Source organism: Pseudophryne corroboree, chromosome 2 (assembly GCF_028390025.1).
Source record: "Pseudophryne corroboree isolate aPseCor3 chromosome 2, aPseCor3.hap2, whole genome shotgun sequence".
Classification (NCBI taxonomy): Eukaryota; Metazoa; Chordata; class Amphibia; order Anura; family Myobatrachidae; genus Pseudophryne; species Pseudophryne corroboree.
Genome location: NC_086445.1, coordinates 83,772,727 through 83,795,586, shown reverse-complemented (window position 1 = coordinate 83,795,586; position 22,860 = coordinate 83,772,727). Strand labels below are relative to the sequence as shown.

The following is a 22,860-nucleotide window of genomic DNA, read 5'->3' as shown; positions in this document are numbered from 1 at the left end:
AGTGCGTGTATGGAAAGGGGGTGTGGCCATATACCACCCCCCCACAGCCACACTCAGCACTGACTCACTGCTAGAGCAGAGAGAGTTCCCTCCTACCCCCCCCCCCTTCCCCACACACAGGTGGTAGTGTGGGTCAGTGCCCATATAGCCCATATATATCCCATCTGACAAAATCAGGACAGTTGGGAGGTACGCCAGAGGAAAACATAAGAGAACGTGACACTGCAAACTGTGGCATTGTGCAGTTGGGTGGGGCATAATGATACCGCTCACCACTTATCACTTCTACTCTTCTACAGAAGTCATGGAGAGCTGCATTCTGGGAGAGTAATGTTGTCGTGATCATGCATTCTTTTTCCCAACTTGACTACATTCCTGGAACGTCCTGGCAATTCCCAACTTGTTGTGGAGTCCCATGAACTCCCAGGACAACAGGTCACCCTCCCGCCCACTTTCTGGTTATATGTGTATGTCAGGGGAGGCACAGTGACGTGATTATCAAAGAATCGTTCTTTCTTGGCCCAACCCAATACTATGAAATCATTTATAGCATTATGCCACGTGTGAGGGGGTGGGCAAGGCAGAATGATGAGTGTGCCCAGCCCCCCCCCCCCCCTCCCTTTCCCCAACAGTGGTCAGCTGCGTCTCCACCCCAGGAAGATTTAAAGTTTGTCAAGTATGAATTGCTCACAGGAGCAATTTAGCAAAGTCATTGCATTATGTGTACATGCACTTATCAGAATTCCTTTAAGCCACTCACTGTGGGGTAATAGATGACTTGTCAGGAACTGAGAACTTGCATAGAATTCCTGTCTGAGGGGAGACAGGAAAGTTCCATTATATCGCAGAACTGCTGGGGTTGACTGTATTTATAAACTCACTATTTCGGGTAATAAAACTTGTAGCTTCATTTTCCAGTGGGATCACGTCACATGAAGTACAGACACTACATAGGTCGTGATTCATTTGGCACTCTCATGGAGCTCAGTTAATTAGACTTTAAAGTCAGTATTTACTCTTGCAATAGACAGGTAAAAGCTAATTGGTGATAAACTGGTATGTGGAAAAAAGGGGTGGTCTTCAATTTGCCGCCTATCGGGATCCCGGCGAACAGTATACCGGTGCCGGAATCCCAACACCAGGCATACCGACACCTTTTCTCCCTCTTGAGGGAGAATATATAGCGTGGCGAGCATAGCAAGCCACCGTGCCCACAAGGGGATCATTTGCACTCGCCCAGCTGTCGGCATTCCGGCGGTCGGGATTCCGGTGCCGGTATACTGGCCGCCGGGAGCCCAGCCACCGGCATACCATACTACACCCGGAAAAAAAAGGTGGGTGGTTGCTTGGTGATGGCATTTGTGTCATTAAGTGGGGTGCCAAGGTGTTTATTGTAGTGGGCAGTAGTTGATGAGTTGATTTGTATAATACAGGTGTATCCTCACACAGACAGGTCAGGGCTACTGCTGAATAATTGCTTGTCCTGTTGGGAGTTTGGTAGGCCTCCCTCTAATTTTGGAGTCTAAATGCAATGTTTTATTATTATTATTATTATTATTATTATTATTATTATTATTATTATTATTTGTTTTATTAATCATTACATAGAGAAGGTTGTACCATTTTTATTACCACTGGAGAGTTCTGCAAATGCACTTCTCTGCCAAGCAGGTCCCATTGAAAGTATAGGGCTCAGACGGAAAAAGTAAATTTCCGAGTAACACAAAGTATCACTCTCACAAAAGTGACACATGTAATAAAACAGTTCAAGTGTCCCCTCATGAATCCTTTACACCAGTGGTTCCTAAACTGGGTGCCGTGACACCCTGGGGTGCCACGGGGCACTTGCAGGGGTGACATGGGTGGGTGGTCCAGGATGACATCAATTTACTTATTGCTCATATGATAGGCAAAACCAGAGCTGGTGTCTGCCAGTCATAAAATCTGTGGACAAACAGAAATGCCACCCAGTCCACCACCGCATAACTGACCCTAAGGGTGACAGGTAATCATAAATGAATTAATTTAATATTTATTTTCAGAATTTCTCAATAAGAAACTTTGGGTCTTTGGGGTGCCATGAAAAATGCTGATACTCTAATGAGCTGTGATTGAATAAAGTATGAGAACCATTGCTGTACACTATAACAAGACAGTACCTTAAGAGATAACAGAGAAATGTTATTTATTGATAGGGGAGGGGATAAAATCATGGGATGATTTTGGTGTGACATTGACAAGATTTTTCTAAAGCGTTTTCCTTCTCCCCGCTCATGCAGCTGGCTGCCCATCACTGCTGAATGGAGACATGCTCCTTGGTGTGTGCGTGCTAGACATCAGACCGAGTTGATTTGCTGTGTGTACTGGGTGTGCTAGATGAATGAGACCCATTGTGTACAAATGTCATGGAAACTGGAACTTTGCTGAGGTTGTGCTCTCCATCTCACTACAGGAACAGCACTCTGCTGCCACACGGAGTCCCGGCCCTGGCTCTCAGCCTACGTCCTGCCCAAGTCCAGCTGGTTACACCACCCAGCAGCTGATGGAGAAGACAAACATTGTACAGCGCCAGTTGATGCAGCAGCAGATGTTAGCTGGAATGGTAAAAGTCCCATATTATCAGTAATGTGGTATGAATGTGTGAGTGGACATAGAAGTGTTATATGTACCTACTGTCCTTAGTTTCCCGGGACAGTACCAGTAGGTTTGTCCCTGTAATTGTCACTATTTACCACTGTCCAAGTGCACAGTACTATTTGTTCTTCTGTATGTTAGAATATATTTATGACATCATCATTATTCTTATCCTCTGAGCATTAAATATTACTGTAATTGTCTATATATTTAAGAGGAATATTTAAAATGCAAAACATAGCTATGAATCAAATTAACACATACATGGTTTGATGGGACTTGTAGTACTTAGAGGCCCATTAAAATGTTGGGGAACCCTATGAGGATGCACCATACTTACTCTCTCGGAGCGCCTTAGGGAAGTGGGTGGGGTCCTAATTATGCATTTCGCCAGAAAATCATGTCATTATAAAATTGCACAGCAGGTGGCACAAGTCGTTTTGTCACGTTGACTGTACTTTTTGGACCTACCTTCGGGGAACTTTGGAAAGTAGGCATGTATGACACTGCAGCTATGTGTAAATGAAGAATATTTTCTAATCTTGCCAATTAAGGAATTATCTAGTGGTCACTGAAACACGTTTCAATCAATCAATCAGTCAATCAATCAATCAGTCAAACTCAGTAACACGTGGTTTTTAACAGTACAGCAGCAGCGACCACTTCTGATCAGGCCCAAAGGGTGGAAATTGTTTAAGGGTCCTGTTGTCATTATGCTGAGTGGGGGCATGGACATTTCATTTGCAGGAGAACTACATTTTTGCACCATGCATAAGCCGTTGGAAGTCATGTCTCGTCCTTTAATGAGATGCGTTTTACAGTTGTATTTTGGCAGAGAGCACATTTCCCCAATGTAAGGCAGAACTTGAAAGACACAACAGTTGCCGCATGTGAAAAAGATAGCATTGATTATAAAGCCTTTATTTAAAACCCATGAGCCCTAGTTTATTGTAATTGTAAATTCTGCTTTACTATCGGGTACGGACACATTTTGAAAGAATCACAACGTGTCAGTAAAATTCTAGGTGCCAGTAAATTTTAATAAGAATGTCCATTGGATTTTGTTGTTAAGGATTGGCAAACCTGCTTTACTTTTATTGATTGTCTTGAGGTTGGTTATAGTGGATTATTAGCATAAAACTGAGCATACAGGAGCTTTCACCTTCCTATTGGTTGTCCTGCTCACACCTATTTGAGAATGGCAAACAAGTCACTTTTGCTGGTGCTATACTACAGAACTGTAGGGATGGCCATCGGCCATCATTAGTTGCCAAACATCGATTGCTAACTACCCTGGTTCCCTGCCATTTATCCCTGAGTATTTCTAAAAAAATTTTTACTGGCACAGAGCGTAGCCCCGCCCCTGGCTTCCACTAAGCCCTGCCCCCAATTTTTATTGTCTCGTGGCCCAGCATTGGCCATCGAGTGGTGCAAACCATCAGTAGATGGTTTAAGTGCCATTGATGGTTAGCATTGATGGTGCCATCAATGGCAACCATCGATGTGCAGCCCACCAATGGCAATCCCTAACCGGAGGAGCCCCTGGAAAGACTGATTTGGCTGGTAGTTTCCGGAGCTCCAAAGCAGCTCAGTGGAAATGTAAAGATCAACTGATAATATCTCTTTCATAGACAATATCTAACAAAGGGAGAGTTTACTCACACAAAACATGGAATCAGTGCATCCATATCTATCCACTTCTCACGCGATCGATGTACAAATGGAGCCACCAGCATCCCACATTTGTTCATCTTAGCAAAAAAAAAAAAGATCTTGGGTATCCTGTGATATGTAAATTGGGATAGCTATGACTTCCGTTCGTTACATTACTCAATTAAATTACTTGGTTACAGAATTGGTGACTCATTTTAAACTTAGTCTTCACTTATTATATTCACAATTAATGAACTTTGGATTGTCCTGCATAAAGAATAAATTCTTCAATAAATTAATTTTCCCTATATTTGTCCAGTTAATCTATTTGCCACGGGATGAAATCTATCTTAACGCTTTTCAGTTTTATAGATATGGGCCCTCATTCCGAGTTGTTCGCTCGCAAGCTGCTTTTAGCAGCATTGCACACGCTAAGCCGCCGCCTACTGGGAGTGAATCTTAGCTTAGCAGAATTGCGAACTAAAGATTCGCAATATTGCGAAAAGATTTCTCTGTGCAGTTTCTGAGTAGCTCGAGACTTACTCTTCCAGTGCGATCAGTTCAGTGCTTGTCGTTCCTGGTTTGACGTCACAAACACACCCAGCGTTCGCCCAGACACTCCCCCGTTTCTTCAGCCACTCCCGCGTTTTTCCCAGAAACGGCAGTGTTTTTTCACACACTCCCATAAAACGTCCAGTTTCCGCCCAGAAACACCTACTTCCTGTCAATCACACTCCGATCACCAGAACGAAGAAAAAACCTTGTAATGCCGTGAGTAAAATACCAAACTTCTTAGCAAATTTACTTGGCGCAGTCGCAGTGCGAACATTGCGCATGCGCAATTAGCAGAAAATCGCTGCGATGCGAAGAAAATTACCGAGCGAACAACTTGGAAGGAGGGCCATTGTACTACTTATTTTTATCTGTGGCTGAGATAATGTGTATTACATTATCCTGGTAATAACATTCTGTAATTTCAAAAAAAGTGTTATTTAGGAGAGCTGCTAAACACATATAATAACCTTGAATAAGGCATTGCAGCGAAACGCACGTTGGCATGTTCACTGCAGCAGTGTTTTCATGTCCATCAAACCATTTAAAAACTGTTAAATGTAATGCAATAGCTTAAAGTATATAGGGTTTCTGAGCAAGCCAAGCAGTGCAATACTTATTTTCATTGACAACATCTTGTTTCAATACACCCACATTTGACAATGATATAAAGAGCTTTGAATATTATTGTGACTGGCACAAAGATCTGCCGTATTGCCTGAAAAACCAACAGTTTGCCAGTATATCATATAGTATATTTCAAACTGTACAGATATGTGCTAATTGAAGGAACTGAGAAATAAACAACTGATCAATATTCTTAACAACCCCATTAGGAAAACTCTGTTTAAAACAATAGGTCTTAAATTGTGCAGCGATTTACTACAGTAATTCAGGGATTTAAAAAAGATAAACAGCTGACCACTATACTCAACAACCCCATCAGGAACATTGACGTGAAGTTACTATTATCAAAACTTTTTTCATGATTGATGACAAAACCTATTACAGTATTTAAGAGTTGACACGTACAAAGTTGATGTGTTATTACAAGTCAAAATATGTAAATCTAGCTGAAGTACCCAGCGTTTAAATCTTCAAATTAGTTGGATGTAACTGTCAGTTTAAGAAAAAAAAAAATAAGTAGCTTAGCAGCTCTCCCAACACACCTATGAGTGTCTTTTTTTTGAGGGGGAGGTGTCTTGACCCAAAGTTATAACTCTGTGAAGTTTTTGTCCAAATCCATCCATTGAAAGCCCAGAACAGGCTCTCAGGGTTAAAGTTCTGCACGGCGTACACAGACAACTGTAGGGCCGACCGGGACCCCTTAGTATTCTGGGATCCATTGTTACCACTCTGTGAAGTTTTCATCCAAATCCATCTAGTGGAAAGCTCAGAACAGTCTCCCTGGGTCAAAGTTCCGACTAGGACCCATAACCCCCCTAAAACCTGTCCAGGATCCAACTAGACCACCTTGCGTTGGTTTCATCCCATTCTGTGCAGGGGTGTCCGAATGCCTAACTGGACAAACAAACAAACAAACAGACCAATTAATTTTATATTAAGATCCAGCACTACATTTGACTATTAATCACAAATGTGACTCAGTTGTCAGCAGTTTACAGTTTGTGAGTGATAACACGTCTGAGAAGAGTCTCGGAATTGTATTAGTTCCCTAGAGCAGCGGTTCCCAAACTTTTTTGAATCACGGCGCCCTACAGTATCAGAATTTTTTTTAACAGCACCCCTAGGCCAAAAGTTTTTTATTAAGAAATTTAAAATGAAATGAAGTAAATTGTTCTTTAATGTCCTCCTTAGGGTCAGTTATGTGGTGAGGGACAAGATTTGCTTCTGTTTGTCCACATATTTTATGACTATCAGTCACCAGCACTGGTTTTGCCTATTACATTGACCATAAAAAATTTGAATTGGTCCTGGACCACCAACCCAAGGCACCGCTGCAAGTGTCCAGAGGCACCCCAGGACACACAGTTTGAGAACCACTGCCCTAGGGGGAATCTGCAACTTAATAATATTTTGCAACAGTTACATTTCCACAACGTAAGGGAAGCTTTATATAAACCACAGCAATTTTAATGCAGCTCTCTACATTTGTACTGAAATAGAATGATTCCAAGGCAAAGCAACTAAATGAAATAGACAGAATCCTTAAGCAGATATAAAAAGGGAATATAAAAAGGAAACTTATAAAACTATATAAAAAGGTAACTTTACTCATCTTTTCTGGGGATACCTAATTCTCTTATTAATTACATTATATTAGAATACCAACCAACATTCTTTACAGTACGTTCTACAGCTATTGCTAAAAACTTTATTAATTATTATTTAATTATTAGTAAATACCAGAAATAAAAACACAGACACAAAGCAAACAGTATATAATCACTTATTTTTCCTTACCATTTCACTTAAGGGCCCTACACACTGGCCGATAGCACTAAACGATATTGTTCAGTGTGGAGGCACCAACGATGAACGATGCGCGGCCCTGCAATCGTTCATCGTTGGTGCCCAGTCGCTTGTGCATGCAGGCCAATATGGGCGATCTCGTCCATATTTGCATTCATGCTATGGAGCCGGGTGACGGGTGGAGTGAAGAAACTTCACTCCCCCCGCGGCCAGGTCGCCCGTCTGCCGTGTCAGCTGTCGGGCAGCTCGGAGGCAGGTCGTCCAATGTGTAGGGCCCTTTACTTTTCTCTCAATTTTATTTTGTTATTTCGCAAGATTACATTGATATGAGATGTTCTGTACTGTAGGTCACTTTCTTGTTTTATTCGTTCTGTATATGTACTTTGTAAGGCGCTGCAGACCCCTTGTGGTGCCATATAAATAAAGGATAATAATAATATCTCCTTCGGTGCATCAATAGCTCATCTTGTCTTCTCACCTCTCTTTATATTCACATTAGTCTATCCTTACCTTATAGTAGTGACTTTCAGAATGATTTGGTACATGTGTAAAAATATTAAATGCTTAGAGATTTTTATTTTATTTTTGAAGGAAAAATGTAACAGCCAGGATCAACTAAACAGGCATCTGACACGGCCGCCGCCTGACTACAAGGATCAAAGAAGAAACACAGTCGGCATGCAGCAGGCCAATCAGTTCTCCAGTAAGTATACTGTAACGTAGACGTACATATAGTGTGAAGTACACATATACAGTATATAGTGTGTGATGCAGAAATACATATAGGGGGATATTCAATTGTTTGAAAAGTCAGTTGGGTGTCTGTTTTTTTCCTATCTAATAGGAAAAACCAGACCCCCAACCAACTTTTCAAACATTTGAATTCCCCCCATAGTGTGATGTAGATGTACATAGAGTGTTGTAGACATAAATATAGTGTGTTTTAGAATTACAATTATGGGGTGTTATGTAATAGGTTGCCGGTTTAAGGAACTGGCATGTTTGCTGCTAAATTTAAAGCAGTAAAAGGCAAAGTCAGCTTTATAACTAAATGTCGCTTTAAATTTAGCAGTGAACTCTCTGAACACTAGTCGGATAGACGGCAGTTTCCAATTTTTTTAGGTCGAACCATGATTTGACCTATTCAGTGGGGCTGCCGTTTTTCCGACTTGTTGGCAATTCCGACTTGTCGAAAACGCGTGGATCAACGGATTAGCTGTGGATCTATGTGTTTTGACGTATTTGTGACCAAATCCGAGTGGTTTTAGTCCCATTTTCGACAATGTCAATCCGACTTTGGCCTCAAATTGAATACTGAACTCTCGGATCCTTTCCATCGGAAAGGATCCGGCATCAATTGAATACTTCCCATAGTGAGATGTACAAATACATAAAGTATGATTTAGACATACATGAATCACCACATTTAGAGTTGGATGTAAACACGGGATGTGGTTAAGATGCCGGCCCGGAATCTCGACAGCCATCAGAATGCTGATTCTGGGATCCCAACAGGGTCCGGGGACCGATGTCGGAATCCCAACAGCCGGCATCTAGACCGTAAGTATAGCAGGTGGGTTAGAGCCGCGGGAGGGGGTTAGGCTTAGGATCCCCCTGGGGGGTGTTGTTAGGTTGCGGGGAGGTAGGGTTAGGTCTAGACACCACCGGCGGGGTGGTAAGTGTCAGGCATTAAGGGGCAGGTTAGGGTTCAGCTGCGGAAAGGGAGAATTAGGGAGTAGGAACAGGGAGGAACAGTCTTACCTCTGCTCTGTTGGGATTTAAACCATTGGGATGCCGGCGTTGGTATTCTGATCGCCGGCATCCCGTCAGCCGGGATATCATACTGAACCCGTAAACACAAGTTGCGGCTTTTGTCTCTGCTACTTGCTCTGTTTTTTATTGCACATGCATGTCATATCGCAGTGTGTGTTTTTGGCCCTGGCATCTTGCCCGCATTCTACACTCCCTGCTCCAAGGGTGCTGGGGTTGGAGGGGGGCGTAGACGTGGCCAAAGTACAGTAAAACTATATGTTTCCAAGATGGCCACATGAAATGCGCAAATGCACCTGTTTGAAAGGACATGAAATGCCGCTGCTCAAACCCTGGAGCAAGTTGCCAGCTGATGAAGGTTGATCAGCCGAACCAGTCTAAGATAACACCCAATTATGTAAGTGTAATACAACTGCTGCAGCTGTGATCTGCAGTAATAGTACTCTGTGTGTACCTCCAGTTGTATTACTCCTCCTGTTATTGGGAGGGCGAGTGGGAGGCACATTTGCTGCCTATGCAGATTTGGTCGCATACCTCATTTGGTGCCAACTCAGAACAGCCAGCAAAATGCTATTTCTCCCAGGTGCATGTGGTGTTTGTGTTTCCAACTATGTATAAGGTCCAGAATGTGATGTAGATCAGTGCTAGACACTTTGAGACACAACAACCACTTAAAAGGACATCTCATGCCTCCTACATAGTCCACAATCAAGCAATGCCAACAGTTGTGCTCAGTCATGGTAACCACAGCTACAAATGACTAATTCTATGTTGGGCAACTAACGGCTGCTGTAACTTTACCAGTGGTTATTTTGCCATTACTATAGTTAGTGACATATAATAATAATAAAAATAATATAATATACATGACTTATTATATAGACCACCTTAAATTCTTGAATAAGGAATGCATGACAAGTAAATGCACCCCTTTTAGTTGTACATAGCTGTTATATAGTTGTTATATGACATTACACAACATGTTAATAGGTAGAAAGCCACTGGGGTATCTGTAATGGGTGCAGGGTGTGTGGGACCCTAGGCCCCGATAAGCCTATATTGCACTCATTGCCCCCATTCAATATACTCACCCTGTCTGGCGGCTGCCTCCAGGAAAATGGTGCATGTACAAGAGAGAAATCACTGGGAAAATGGCACCAGGTACACTCCGGTCTACAATGCGCATGCAGCGGGACATCGGTGGGGAAGGGGGTTGTTAGGGTTCAACACTCTATACTGCATATGGCCCCTCCCCTCTTAAGATGCCCCTGTAACTGGCTCACTTATTAGTAATATAGAAATTTTATGATTCAATAGAATGTTACCGTGACTTTCTCTCAGTGTATTTAGGGGGTCATTCCGAGTTGATCGCTTGCTGACGTTTTTCGCAGCGCAGCGATCAGTTGAAAAAACTGCAAATCTGCGCATGCGTGTGCTCCGCAATGTGCACGAGCGACGTACGGGTACAACGAGCATCGTGGTTTTACACAGGATCTAGCGACGCTTTCAGTCGCACTGGCGGTCGCAAGAAGATTGACAGGAAGTGGGAGTTTCTGAGTGTCAACTGACCGTTTTCTGGGAGCGTTTGGAAAAACGCAGGCGTGGCCGGGCGTTTGCTGGGCGGGTATCTGACGTCATTACCGTGTCACTCGTCGCAGCAATCATCGCACAGGATAAGTAACTACAGTGCTGGTCTTGTTTTGCACAAAGTGTGTTTGCAGGCGCTCAGCTGCACAGGCGTTCGCACTCCTGCAAAGTGAAAATACACTCCCCTGTGGGCGGCGACTATGTGTTTGCACGGCTGCTAAAAACTGCTAGCGAGCGATCAACTTGGAATGACCCCCTTAGTAAAGGTAATTAAGTGTATTTGATAATAGATAACAATACACAACAATCCCCTTTTATAGGCCCCAGTTTGCTGGCCCCCGCGTGATTCCAGCGATATAGCTGGTAGATTTCATGCGGCCATTGGTTTTAAGACAAAATCAACCTAGTCTTCTTTTTATCCTATTTGTTATTTGTCAGTGAAATCAGCTAGACAATAATGCACCTCATTATATGTGCACACACAGACTATGATCAGCACAGACAAGTGTCAGTAAAATCTCCTCAGTGAAATCTTTATTGGCCGACGGCTCGCAGCATTAATTTATTGCTCTGTCGGACACCGTCACCGAACTTGTTAAATCAGCTCTTGTCCCCGCTGCCAAAGTAGAAGAGAGGAATCCTTGTAGAAATAAGTTAGTAAATAAAAGCCGAAGGTTCAGAATAAAATTAGCGATTCATCCCAGTCTCCTGACAGCTGCTGTTTGATTGGAGACGCAGGATAAAATATGTCCGGATATAATGTACATCATGTGCTACTGTAATGTAATTATGAAATCAGCAACTCGAAAGACAAATAAGAATATTTACTAATTATCGGGTCCTAGACCTGATCATTATAATTTCTGTTCAGTGCTATTCGTAACAATAAAAAATACCGCTCGGTATATCCGGCAAGAAAGGTTTCTATGGGACTATTGCAAACAAAACTAAGGGATCGCAGAAGATAACTTCGATATCAACTGCGGTCCCCAAGTAGATACTTCAGGAGGATACTTATTATTTGCGGGTACCCCCTGAAAATAAGTGTCTTCAGGGGATATCTCGGAAATAATAATTGATAAATAAGACCCGGAATTTTTTTTATATCAAATACAAAAAAATTCTTGAATTGTATTCAGGCAGTGCCATGCATAACAAGATGTTGCTGGATGTAACTAATAAACCTTTTCTTTTGCAGGTGGCTTGCCAACAGGAGGTGTCAACTCCGATCCACCAGTAACAACTTTAACTTCAACACATATGACCCCTCAGAATCAAACCCATTCTTCGACAAACCATGGTTCTAGAATGCCGTCTCTTCAGGGAAGTCCAACTATATACGGGAACGTATCGTGTTCGCAGCAAACCATATACAATAGTGTTACCCAAATGCAACCGCAGACCAGTCCTAGTCAGATGGGGGCAAGCCAAAATGGTAACGGTCTGTCACGTCCCTCAACAAGTACACCAGGAAATAACATGCCATCCTTTGGTGCCTCACCTGGAGCGAACCCTCCACCTTTTAGACCTGGTTCAAATCACGGGTCAAATGCAACAGCACAAAGGACATCAAATGTCATCAGTAACTCATCTACCGCACAGAAATGGCTGACTACAGAGGCAAAACGGCAGGATATGCTCACCTACTCCAACAGCAACCAATTTTCAAACCAGTCGCTCCAAGGTATGATGGGCCATCAGCAATTCCCTCAACGCGCTTTGTCGCTGCCCAATCAAGTAAACCCAGGGGTACAAATGAGCCCTGTAAATCAAATGACCCCAACAAACAGTGGTCAAACGATGGAACCTCTCCGAGGCTTTAATCATGGGCAAACGCAGATGAGATCACAAATGTTGGCAAACCAAAGCCAAGCAGGTGGAAGCACAACAATGCCAGCCAGTGCCTATAATCCAACCAGTCCAAATTTTAGAGCCTTTCAGAGAAATGACTCCAGTAATGACTTGAGTTCCTTTGATTTCCTTACTCAGAACGCTGGACTAGGTTCATCTCCCAATAGTGATTCTGAATTCATTGACGCATTACTGAAAACGGGTCACATAAATGATGACTGGATGAAAGATATTAACCTGGATGAAATCTTTAAAGGCCACTCGTGAAATCGTATTGCCAGGAAAGGATGCAATAGACTTCCTGTATAGTTTCTAAAAATGTTTATCATGATGCATTGTGACTCCACAAATGCTACAGATACCATATTTTAATGGATAAGATGACCATCGTGGAGCTTTCTGGTGGTGGGGGTTTAAAAGTGGAAAGATTGGATCTATGGCTCTGTTTTGCAATTATAACCCAAATCCTACCCATTGGTTATGTACACTACCTAATAGTAATGGGTGCATTTTTTACTTTGACCCAGATTTATCAAGCCTTGGAGAGTGATAAATAGCATGGTGATAAAGTACCAGCCAATCAGCTCCTAACTGTCATTTTTCAAACACAGCATGTGACATGGAAGTTAGGAGCTGATTGGCTGGTACTGAATGGGGGCCTCTGTTCTGAACACTAACGTTGGCCAAATGACACTGTGGAGACAGTAGGGATTAGACAAGGAACTGCACCTGCCCTGACTTCTGTCTAAAAAGTTACATATCATTCTGCTAGTTGTGTATCTGGGATCCGGTCAGGATCCCGACGGTGTATCTAACCAATGGTTGTATTTGCAAACACAGTCTATAACAATTACCACCATCCACAAAGGTAACATCTTTTACTAAATTCCTTCTACCTTGTATATTTGTCTGTTTTAGTTAATTCCCAAATCGTGGTTCCTTATTAATCTTTTATTTACGGATCTAAATGTTCTATACAGTAAACACAACTGACTGCATTGTACATAGAGCACATCCCACTTACATGTTTGAAGAGTGCCCACTAAAAAGAAAATAAAAATCAAATTTTATGGCACGTACATGACAGGATTATCTGATAATAAATATGCAGGCAAACATTGTAACTAAAGTAACTTTTGATCTAAGTATATTTATACACATTTTTTGGCTAATACCCTACAGTTTTCTTGCTTGCCACCATTCGGCTTCCTGACTGAACAGCACCTGCCTATAATGAAAAGCTAATGTATTAATCACTCATTGCTTATAAACCTTTAAACATTATATATACCAGTGAGGGCAAATATAAAATATAGATTACTACACCTTATATATACAGTGAAAAGCATCACATAATGTTAAAACTCACACATTACAGCTGGATAAACTCTGTTTCACTCCCCACTTACATTGTCAACTTCATATCTACTTGTTATGTTTGTGTGTGTGATTTGTTTTATGTGTGATTTATTTGGTGTATGATTTGTATTATGTAGAATTTATATGGTGTAAGATTTGTATTTGCATTGTGTGATTTGTTTATTGTATGAATTTGTATTAAGCGTGATTTGTGTGGTGTAGGATTTCTATTATGTATAGCTTGTTTGGTGTATGATTTTGTATGATGTGTGATTTGTTTTGTATATGATTTGTAGTATGTGTGATTTTTGTGGTGTATGATTGGTATTATGCGTGATTTGTTTGGTGTATGATTTGGATTATGTATCCATACCTCCCATTGTACCAATCTCCACGGGTCAGAAGTTGGGCAGTATGCAAGGGTGTATCTACCATAGGTGCAGGGAGTGCTGCTGCTATGGGGCCCAGAGCTGAGAGGGGCCCACCTTCCCTGTCACAGTTACATGTGTTATATACAAGGGTGTGGCTACCATAGGTGCAGGGAGTGCTGCTGCTATGGGGCCCAGAGCTGAGAGAGGCCCACCTTCCCTGTCACAGTTACAAGTGTTACATACATTTTCATAATTGGGTGGTACATAGGGGCCCCTGCAGACTTTGGCCTTGGGGTCTGCAATATATCTAGATGTGCCTCTGTACCTGCTCATTGCAATGTGGTATAAAATGAACTGGAGGACATTATAATGTTCCATAATATGAACTTGGGCACGGTAATATGGCATAATATGAACTGGGGGCACTGTATGTCATAATGTGAATTGGGGGAACTGTGTGGCATAATGTGTAATGGCACCCCTACAATGTGACATAATGTGAACTAGGGCTCTACGGGTTCGGTATGGGATCCCGGCGGTCACATAACCGACATCGGCATCCCTTACATTGAGAATGACGACAGGGTACGGGTTAATTATTTTACCACTCCCCTGTCCCCTACCCTAACCTCCCTGGGGTGGTGGCTAGGGCTAAGATGCTGAGGGTGGCGGCTAGGGCTAAGACTCCGGGGGGGTGGCTAGGGCTAACACTTGGGGGGTGGCAGCTACGGTTAACCCACCCTCTAGTGCCTAACCCTGGCCCTAACCCTAACAGTGACCCCGATACTTACCTTTGGGATGGCAGCAGTTGGTGTTCCGTGTGGTGTTGGGATTCCAGCATCGGTCACATGACTGGCCGCCATCCCGACTGTTAGCATCCCAGCTCTACTATAGTTCAAAGAATAAACTAGGGCACTACTATGGGGCATAACATTATCTACGGCACTACTATAGTTCAGAAAATAAACTAGGGACCTACTATGGGGCATAAAATTAACAATTGTTGTACTGTAGAGTGGTGTCTATAAGCATTGGGACAGGGGCCCATACAAAATGTTGCTATGGGGACCACATAGTTCTGGCCACGCCCCTGGATGTATGTGTATGATTTGTGTGGTATATGATTTGTATTTGTGATTTGTTTGGTATATGATTTGGATTATGTATCATTTCTATAGTGTATGAGTTGTATTATGTATGATTTGTTTAGTGTATGATTTGTATTATGTATGCATACCTACCAGCTGTCCCGATTCCTGCGGGACAGTCCCGCTATTTGGACACTGTCCCGCTGTCCCACTTGCGGGCCCCATCAAAGCAGCGAGTGATCCCTGTATAGATGTCATGTGCACGATATCTATTCAGTGCAGGGAGGTGAGCCGGGGGCTACCCAGCTGCTTGGGGAGAACTGGCACACCTCCAACATGCTGATAATAGGAACTTACCGCAAGGCCCTACCCACTCATCCAAGGCCACGCCCATGCCCTTTTTGGGTCACTATTTCCATGGACCAGAAGTTGGTATGTATGTGTATGGTTTATTTGGGGTATGATTTGCATTAAGTATGATTTGTTTGGTGTATGATTTGTACTATGTATGATTTGTTTGGTGTGTGATTTGTATTATGCATGATTTGTTTGGTGTATGATTTGTTTTATTTATGATTTGTTTGGTGTATGATTTGTTTTATACATAATTTGTTTGGTGTATGATTTGTATTATGCATGATTTGTTTGGTGTATGATTTGTGTTATGCATGATTTGTTTGGTGTATGATTTGTATTATGCATTATTTGGTATATTATTTGTTTGTTTTATGCATTAATTGTTTGGTGTGTGATTTGTATTATGCATTATTTGTTTGGTATATGATTTGTTTGGAGTATGATTTGTTTTATGCGTGATTTGTTTGGTGTATGATTTGTTTAGTGTACGATTTGTTTTATGCATGATTGTTTTGGTATATGATTTGTTTGGAGTATGATTTGTTTTATTGTTGATTTGTTTGGTGTATGATTTGTTTTATGCATGATTTGTTTGGTGTATGATTTGTATTATGCATTATTTGTTTGGTGTATGATTTGTTTAGTGTATAATTTGTTTTATGCACGATTTGATTGGTGTATGATTTGTTTTATCCATGATTTGTTTGGTGTATGATTTGTTTAGTGTACGATTTGATTTATGCATGATTTTTTGGGTGTATGATTTGTATTATGCATTATTTGTTTGGTATATGATTTGTTTTATTCATGATTTGTTTGGTGTATGATTTGTTTGGTGTATGATTTGTATGATGTATGATTTGTTTGGTGTATGATTTGTATTATGTATGATTTGTTTGGTGTATGATTTGTGTTATACATGATTTGTTTGGTGTATGATTTGTATTATGCATTATTTGGTATATTATTTGTTTGGTGTATGATTTGTTTTATGCATTAATTGTTTGGTGTGTGATTTGTATTATGCATTATTTGTTTGGTAAATGATTTGTTTGGAGTATGATTTGTTTTATGCGTGATTTGTTTGGTGTATGATTTGTTTAGTGTACGATTTGTTTTATGCATGATTGTATTGGTATATGATTTGTTTGGAGTATGATTTGTTTTATTGTTGATTTGTTTGGTGTATGATTTGTTTTATGCATGATTTGTTTGGTGTATGATTTGTATTATGCATTATTTGTTTGGTATATGATTTGTTTAGTGTATAATTTGTTTTATGCACGATTTGATTGGTGTATGATTTGTTTTATCCATGATTTGTTTGGTGTATGATTTGTATGATGTATGATTTGTTTAGTGTACGATTTGATTTATGCATGATTTTTTGGTGTATGATTTGTATTATGCATTATTTGTTTGGTATATGATTTGTTTTATTCATGATTTGTTTGGTGTATGATTTGTATGATGTATGATTTGTTTGGTGTATGATTTGTATTATGTATGATTTGTTTGGTTTTGTTTGATGAATCATTTCTTGCACCCACTGTCCAGGATAGTAGAGTGTATTGACATCTTATTATAAGATATGATGAATAAATGCCATAGTCAGGCAGACACTTATACAAGCTATTGTAGCAGCTTTATATTTAAGCTAATTTTGTATTTAAAGTAATATTTAAAGTATACATTTAGACTTTAAATGGTCACATCACTTGTACAAACCTCCCAATGCTCTGAAATGGGTAGAGCCGTGGGCATACCGGAGGCTTCCATCAAGACCAGTGTTTGCAACTACCACGGCGGACATTTTTCTTTTAGGCTTCCAGTCACAACATTGTGTACAAGAAAATGTCCGCCACTCATCATATAGGATGACAATAATAGTGTCTTATATCATTTGACACTGCAGAGGGGTATGGAGTCAACCAAAATTGAGACTTCAGCCAAAAATTTTCTTAGATACTTGAACGGGGTAGGGGGGACAGTGAATTTTTAGATTTTGTCCAGAGGGAATTCTGAGACTTCAAAGTGTAAAAAAACACTGATTAAGACCATCTGCTAAAATCTCTGTCCAATAGCCACGGGCACCAGAGACACCTGCAACTTGTACCAGCATCGCTGGCATACCTCCTAACTTCCAGTGATTTGGGGTAAACATGTTGCCTGAGGAACCCAATTTGAGGGGACTGTTATTCCAAAACTGGGACGGTTAGGCATGCCGTTTGTAATAACTAAACCCCTTACAATGTGTGCATCTCTTGTATATAGTCGAGGGGTCAACTTTAATATACAGATAAGGGATTTATTACCCATTTGGACGGTGTTCCAGGCAAGGAATTTTACCCCTATGTTTCCTTACACTGCCCCTGATACTCATTACCACGCCCTCTGACAGGCTAAAAATCCTTTTGATCACTGAAAATCAGGACTGTCCTTCAAAAATAAGACTATTTGCCGAGATGGAAATAGGGCAGCCAGCAAATGAATGCTTTTTTATTTAGATCAGTGGTCACAGTGAACAAGCTGTAAAACTCTCCCACAGCACGTGCAATGCCCAAAATAACATTTTCTCTTTCAGTATACAAATAATTAAATTCAGTTTTGATTTTACCACTAGAGCAACATGTTCTTGGTTAGTAATCCACAGTACTATACACAACAAACAAAACCAAAACCACATCCTCCAAATGAAGATCTGCTCAAGTCACTAGTAAACTGAATGACAGAAGTATACACTGCCATCTGCTGGTGTCACTGGACAATTACATACATTCACTCTGATAAAATACATTTATGTTAGTTATTTTTTAAGGAAATAATACATGTAAGAATTATAGAAAGATTTAGAGACAACTTTGGTCTCTCTGCAAGTCATGAAATAACATAGAATATGTAAAATCATGTAATTATTAGGCTAATTTATCAATGAGTGATACATTTCACTGTGAGTGATAAATTGCACCAGCCAATCAGCTCCTAACTTCCATGTTACAGACTGTAGCCCAAATTTATCAAGCCTTGAAGAGTGATAAATTGCACCAGCCAATTAGCTTCTAACTGCCATGTTACAGACTGTGGCCCAGATTTATCAAGCCTTGGAGAGTGATAAATTTCACCAGCCAATCAGCTCCTAACTGCCATGTTACAGACTGGCCCAGATTTATCAAGCCTTGGAGAGTAATAAATTGCACCAGCCAATCAGCTCCTAACTGTCATGTTACAGACTGTGGCCCAGATTTATCAAGCCTTGGAGAGTGATAAAATTGCACAGTGATAAAGTGCCAACCAATCAGCTCTTAACTGTCATTTTTCAAACAGCCTGTAACATGGCATTTAGGAGCTGATTGGCTGGTACTTTATCACTGTGTTATTTATCACTCTCCAATGTTTGATAAATAGGGGCCTGTGTTTGAAAAATGAAAGTTCGAAGCTGATTGGCTGGTGCAATTGATCACTCACAGTGACATTTATCACTCATTGGTAAATGAGCCCATATGTACGAGTATGTAGAGCCTATAAATAATAATTTTGACTCTCAGGTTCACATTGTAATTCCTTGACAGATCTGATGATCGATATCTGCATTTAGGTTTGAGCAATTGTTTACAACGTATATATGACAGCAGTCTAATTGCCTTGACCTTCTGTTTATAATAGAAGGAACTTCAAATTCTATGGTATACCATGCCTGGTGAAGCGACCTAAGTAGTCTCAGAAGCTTGCAATTTAGATTGATTCAAGTAGGCAATGAAAGAACATTGTTTTAACTCCACTTTTTCCAGCTATCTATGAACAGTTTAAACGGTACAACACTCCAATGCTTTCACTAATGCCTTAAGTTCCTAATTGTACTACCTTACTTATTAAAACATTTTATAACTTTCACAAATCTATATAAACATTCCCTCATTGTGAAAGGTTTTAGAAGACTTTTCAACACCTTTATATAACTTTAATTTATTGGCCTGTAACTTTTACAAAATTAATTTTCCTTTTCCAATCTCCCTGTTTGTCTGTTTGTGTGTTTGTTTTTGTTAGTGTTCAAGTATGTGATTTATTTTAATATTTTATTTGGTTTATTTTAATAGCCCTTAAATTACACTGCTGTCTGCCATGGATTCAAGGGAGCGTGGTACATTTGCCAAATTCTCAGGGTGGAGGTGGTGGAGTGTGACTTTAATGTACTTGGGTTTTTCTGTGGGCCTAGGCATGTCTGGCAGGTAAGCCACACCCCCATAATGGTGAGAGTATACCCCCTTTAAAGACGGCTCACTGACACGCAGCTGTTACACCACTTTTGTCCTCGCCCCCCCCCCGTACTAAAGCCTGAAGGATCTCCTGGCGGCCCTGCATATTCTCTATGCTTAATTCTATTATGTCCTGTGAGCAGCTTTGTGTCATTACCTAGAACACTGTAAATAAATACTGACAATAAAAATATTATTTAGTACAAGTTAAAGCTAATGCACCAGGTCACTCCAATTTGATCCGCTATAGCAGTTGGTGGTTCTCCCATTGTCGTAAAACCACAAGGAGGTTGGCATGTAATGCTGAGATTTGTAGGCCTATAATATGCTGTGATCTGTATATTCGCAATAAAAGAACCACGTGTTATGCAGGCCATGTATAAGCGCCGATATTCCCAGATTATCCTATCAAAACTGTCCATCGATGATCAGCAATCCATTGTATTATCGGGGAAATTCTGCATATTAAAATTTCCAATTTACAGATCCCTGTCTGGTCAGTATCAGCAAATCGAGGAAGTCCAACATTTTGGATTTTCCCGATTCCCCGGCTTCAGCAGAACGGGGAGTTGGTGCAATCCATCTCTCTGTATGGGCCCCATTACTTGAGCTGGATGAGGTTGCTGCCCTGTTATAGGCCGTGTTAGGTTTAATTTGCACTTTGTGCTACATTTAGTCCATGGAGTTAGAAGTGGGGCTAAACAACAATCCTTGCAAATACAACTATAAGGCCAAACAGTGACATTATCTATTTGTATAACATACAATTGTAAATTATACATTTGTGAATATCTATGTTTTTGAATTTGTAAGCTTTTTTATTTTATTTTTTTGCATTTTTTTCTTAACTGCCAGCTTTTGTATATTTTTTTGTAGAAAACTAATTTTTAGTATGAAACCTATATACTTTATATAATACAAATAAACATGTCATAAACTGCAATCATTTTACTAAATGTCACCGGTGTTTTTAAGCTCATTGTATATCATTTAAGATATGCCTTTTTTTTTTAAGACCTACATGTATCACATTTTACCTTGTTGTTTTATATATTGTTCTCTACATATTGATATGTTCTGATACTTTTTTACATTTTGTATTTGTGTAAATACTTTTTTTCACAGTAAAATATCAATTGATTTATTTTATATTAACACAAGCATAGTAGTTAACAAACAATAAAAAATTTCAATTTTCAAATTGCTTCAGTTTATGTGTAAAAATTAAGTTGTGTATTGTTATAATAACCCCCATAAAATGTCAACACAAATTGAAACAAAAACAGGGGTGTTATATAAAATTGGAGTAAACAGAAAACGATCTTTAAAAATGCATTTGATTGAAGTTTTTCTTGGTCCCTTTTGGTCTTAAAGGTCACTTTTTGCTGAGCTTCATTCAGTTTAATTTCCCTAAGTGTGGTCTATTTTAAATCTTTATTATTTTATTTCAGACTTTATTCTTATTCTTTTCTAATGTATTTTCAGAATTTCATTTATAATATATTCTTATGATTTATTTTATATTATTCTTTTATGTTTTCTTATTATTTTATTATCTATTCTTATAATCTATGTTAGCAACTATTCTTTTGACCTGTTTTTGCAATCTGTTTTGCAATCTATTCTTATAAACTATTTTAGAAACTAATTTTTATAATATATTCTTATTATTTAATAATAGTTACATAGTTACATAATCATTTATTTTACAGTTCTTATTATTGTCAAATCTATTCTAATAATTTAGTATACAGTGTATTCTTATTAACAGTTTTCTAACTTATTCTTATGATTTGTTTCATAATATATTATTGTAATTTATTTTATAATCTATTCTTATTATTTTATAATGTATTATTTTAAATCCATTGATATTGTCTAATTTATTCTCTATTATTATAATCTATTATTTTATTATTATTATTATTATTATTATTATTATTATTATTTTATTATATTTTATAAATAATATATCATTTAAACTCATAATCAATTTTATAAAACATTTTGTATATTTGTGATCCCTGAATAAGTGCAAAGTGTAATACAGGTTGAGTATCCCATATCCAAATATTCCGAAATACGGACTTTTTTGAGTGAGAGTGAGATAGTGAAATCTTTGTTTTCTGTGGCTCAATGTACTCAAACTTTGTTTAATACACAAAGTTATTAAAAATATTGTATTAAATGACCTTCAGGCTGTGTGTATAAGGTGTATATGAAACATAAATGAATTGTGTGAATGTACACACACTTTGGTGGTCATTCCGAGTTGTTCGCTCGGTAAAAATCTTCGCATCGCAGCGATTTTCCGCTTAATGCGCATGCGCAATGTCCGCACTGCGACTGCGCCAAGTAAATTTGCTATGCAGTTAGGATTTTTACTCACGGCTTTTTCATCGTTCTGGCGATCGTAATGTGATTGACAGGAAATGGGTGTTACTGGGCGGAAACAGGCCGTTTTATGGGCGTGTGGGAAAAAACGCTACCGTTTCCGGAAAAAACGCAGGAGTGGCCGGAGAAACGGGGGAGTGTCTGGGCGAACGCTGGGTGTGTTTGTGACGTCAAACCAGGAACGACAAGCACTGAACTGATCGCAGATGCCGAGTAAGTCTGAAGCTACTCAGAAACTGCTACGAGGTGTGTAATCGCAATATTGCGAATACATCATTCGCAATTTTAAGATGCTAAGATTCACTCCCAGTAGGCGGCGGCTTAGCATGAGCAAATCTGCTTAAATCCGCTTGCGAGCGAACAACTCGGAATGACCACCTTTGTTTCATGCACAAAGTTATTAAAAATATTGGCTAAAATTACCTTCAGGCTGTGTGTATAAGGTGTATATGAAACAAATGTATTCTGTGCTTAGACTTGGGTCCCATCGCCATGATATCTCATTATGGTATGCAATTATTCCAAAATACGGAAAAATCCGATATCCAAAATACCTCT

The 22,860-nt window shown here is 39.8% G+C and overlaps 1 protein-coding gene across 1 annotated transcript in view; it reads left to right on the top strand.

Annotated features, from left to right (window-relative positions):
• The window catches only part of MAML2 (mastermind like transcriptional coactivator 2), a 269,429-nt gene extending 248,495 nt beyond the window's left edge, over positions 1 to 20,934 (top strand). The window contains exons 4-6 of the mRNA XM_063951490.1: positions 2,453 to 2,602; positions 7,864 to 7,975; positions 11,828 to 20,934. Of these exons, the coding sequence (XP_063807560.1) occupies positions 2,453 to 2,602; positions 7,864 to 7,975; positions 11,828 to 12,747 (1,182 nt within the window). The 3' untranslated portion in view covers positions 12,748 to 20,934. The remainder of the gene's footprint in view (positions 1 to 2,452; positions 2,603 to 7,863; positions 7,976 to 11,827) is intronic.
• Positions 20,935 to 22,860: the final 1,926 nt, after the last annotated feature.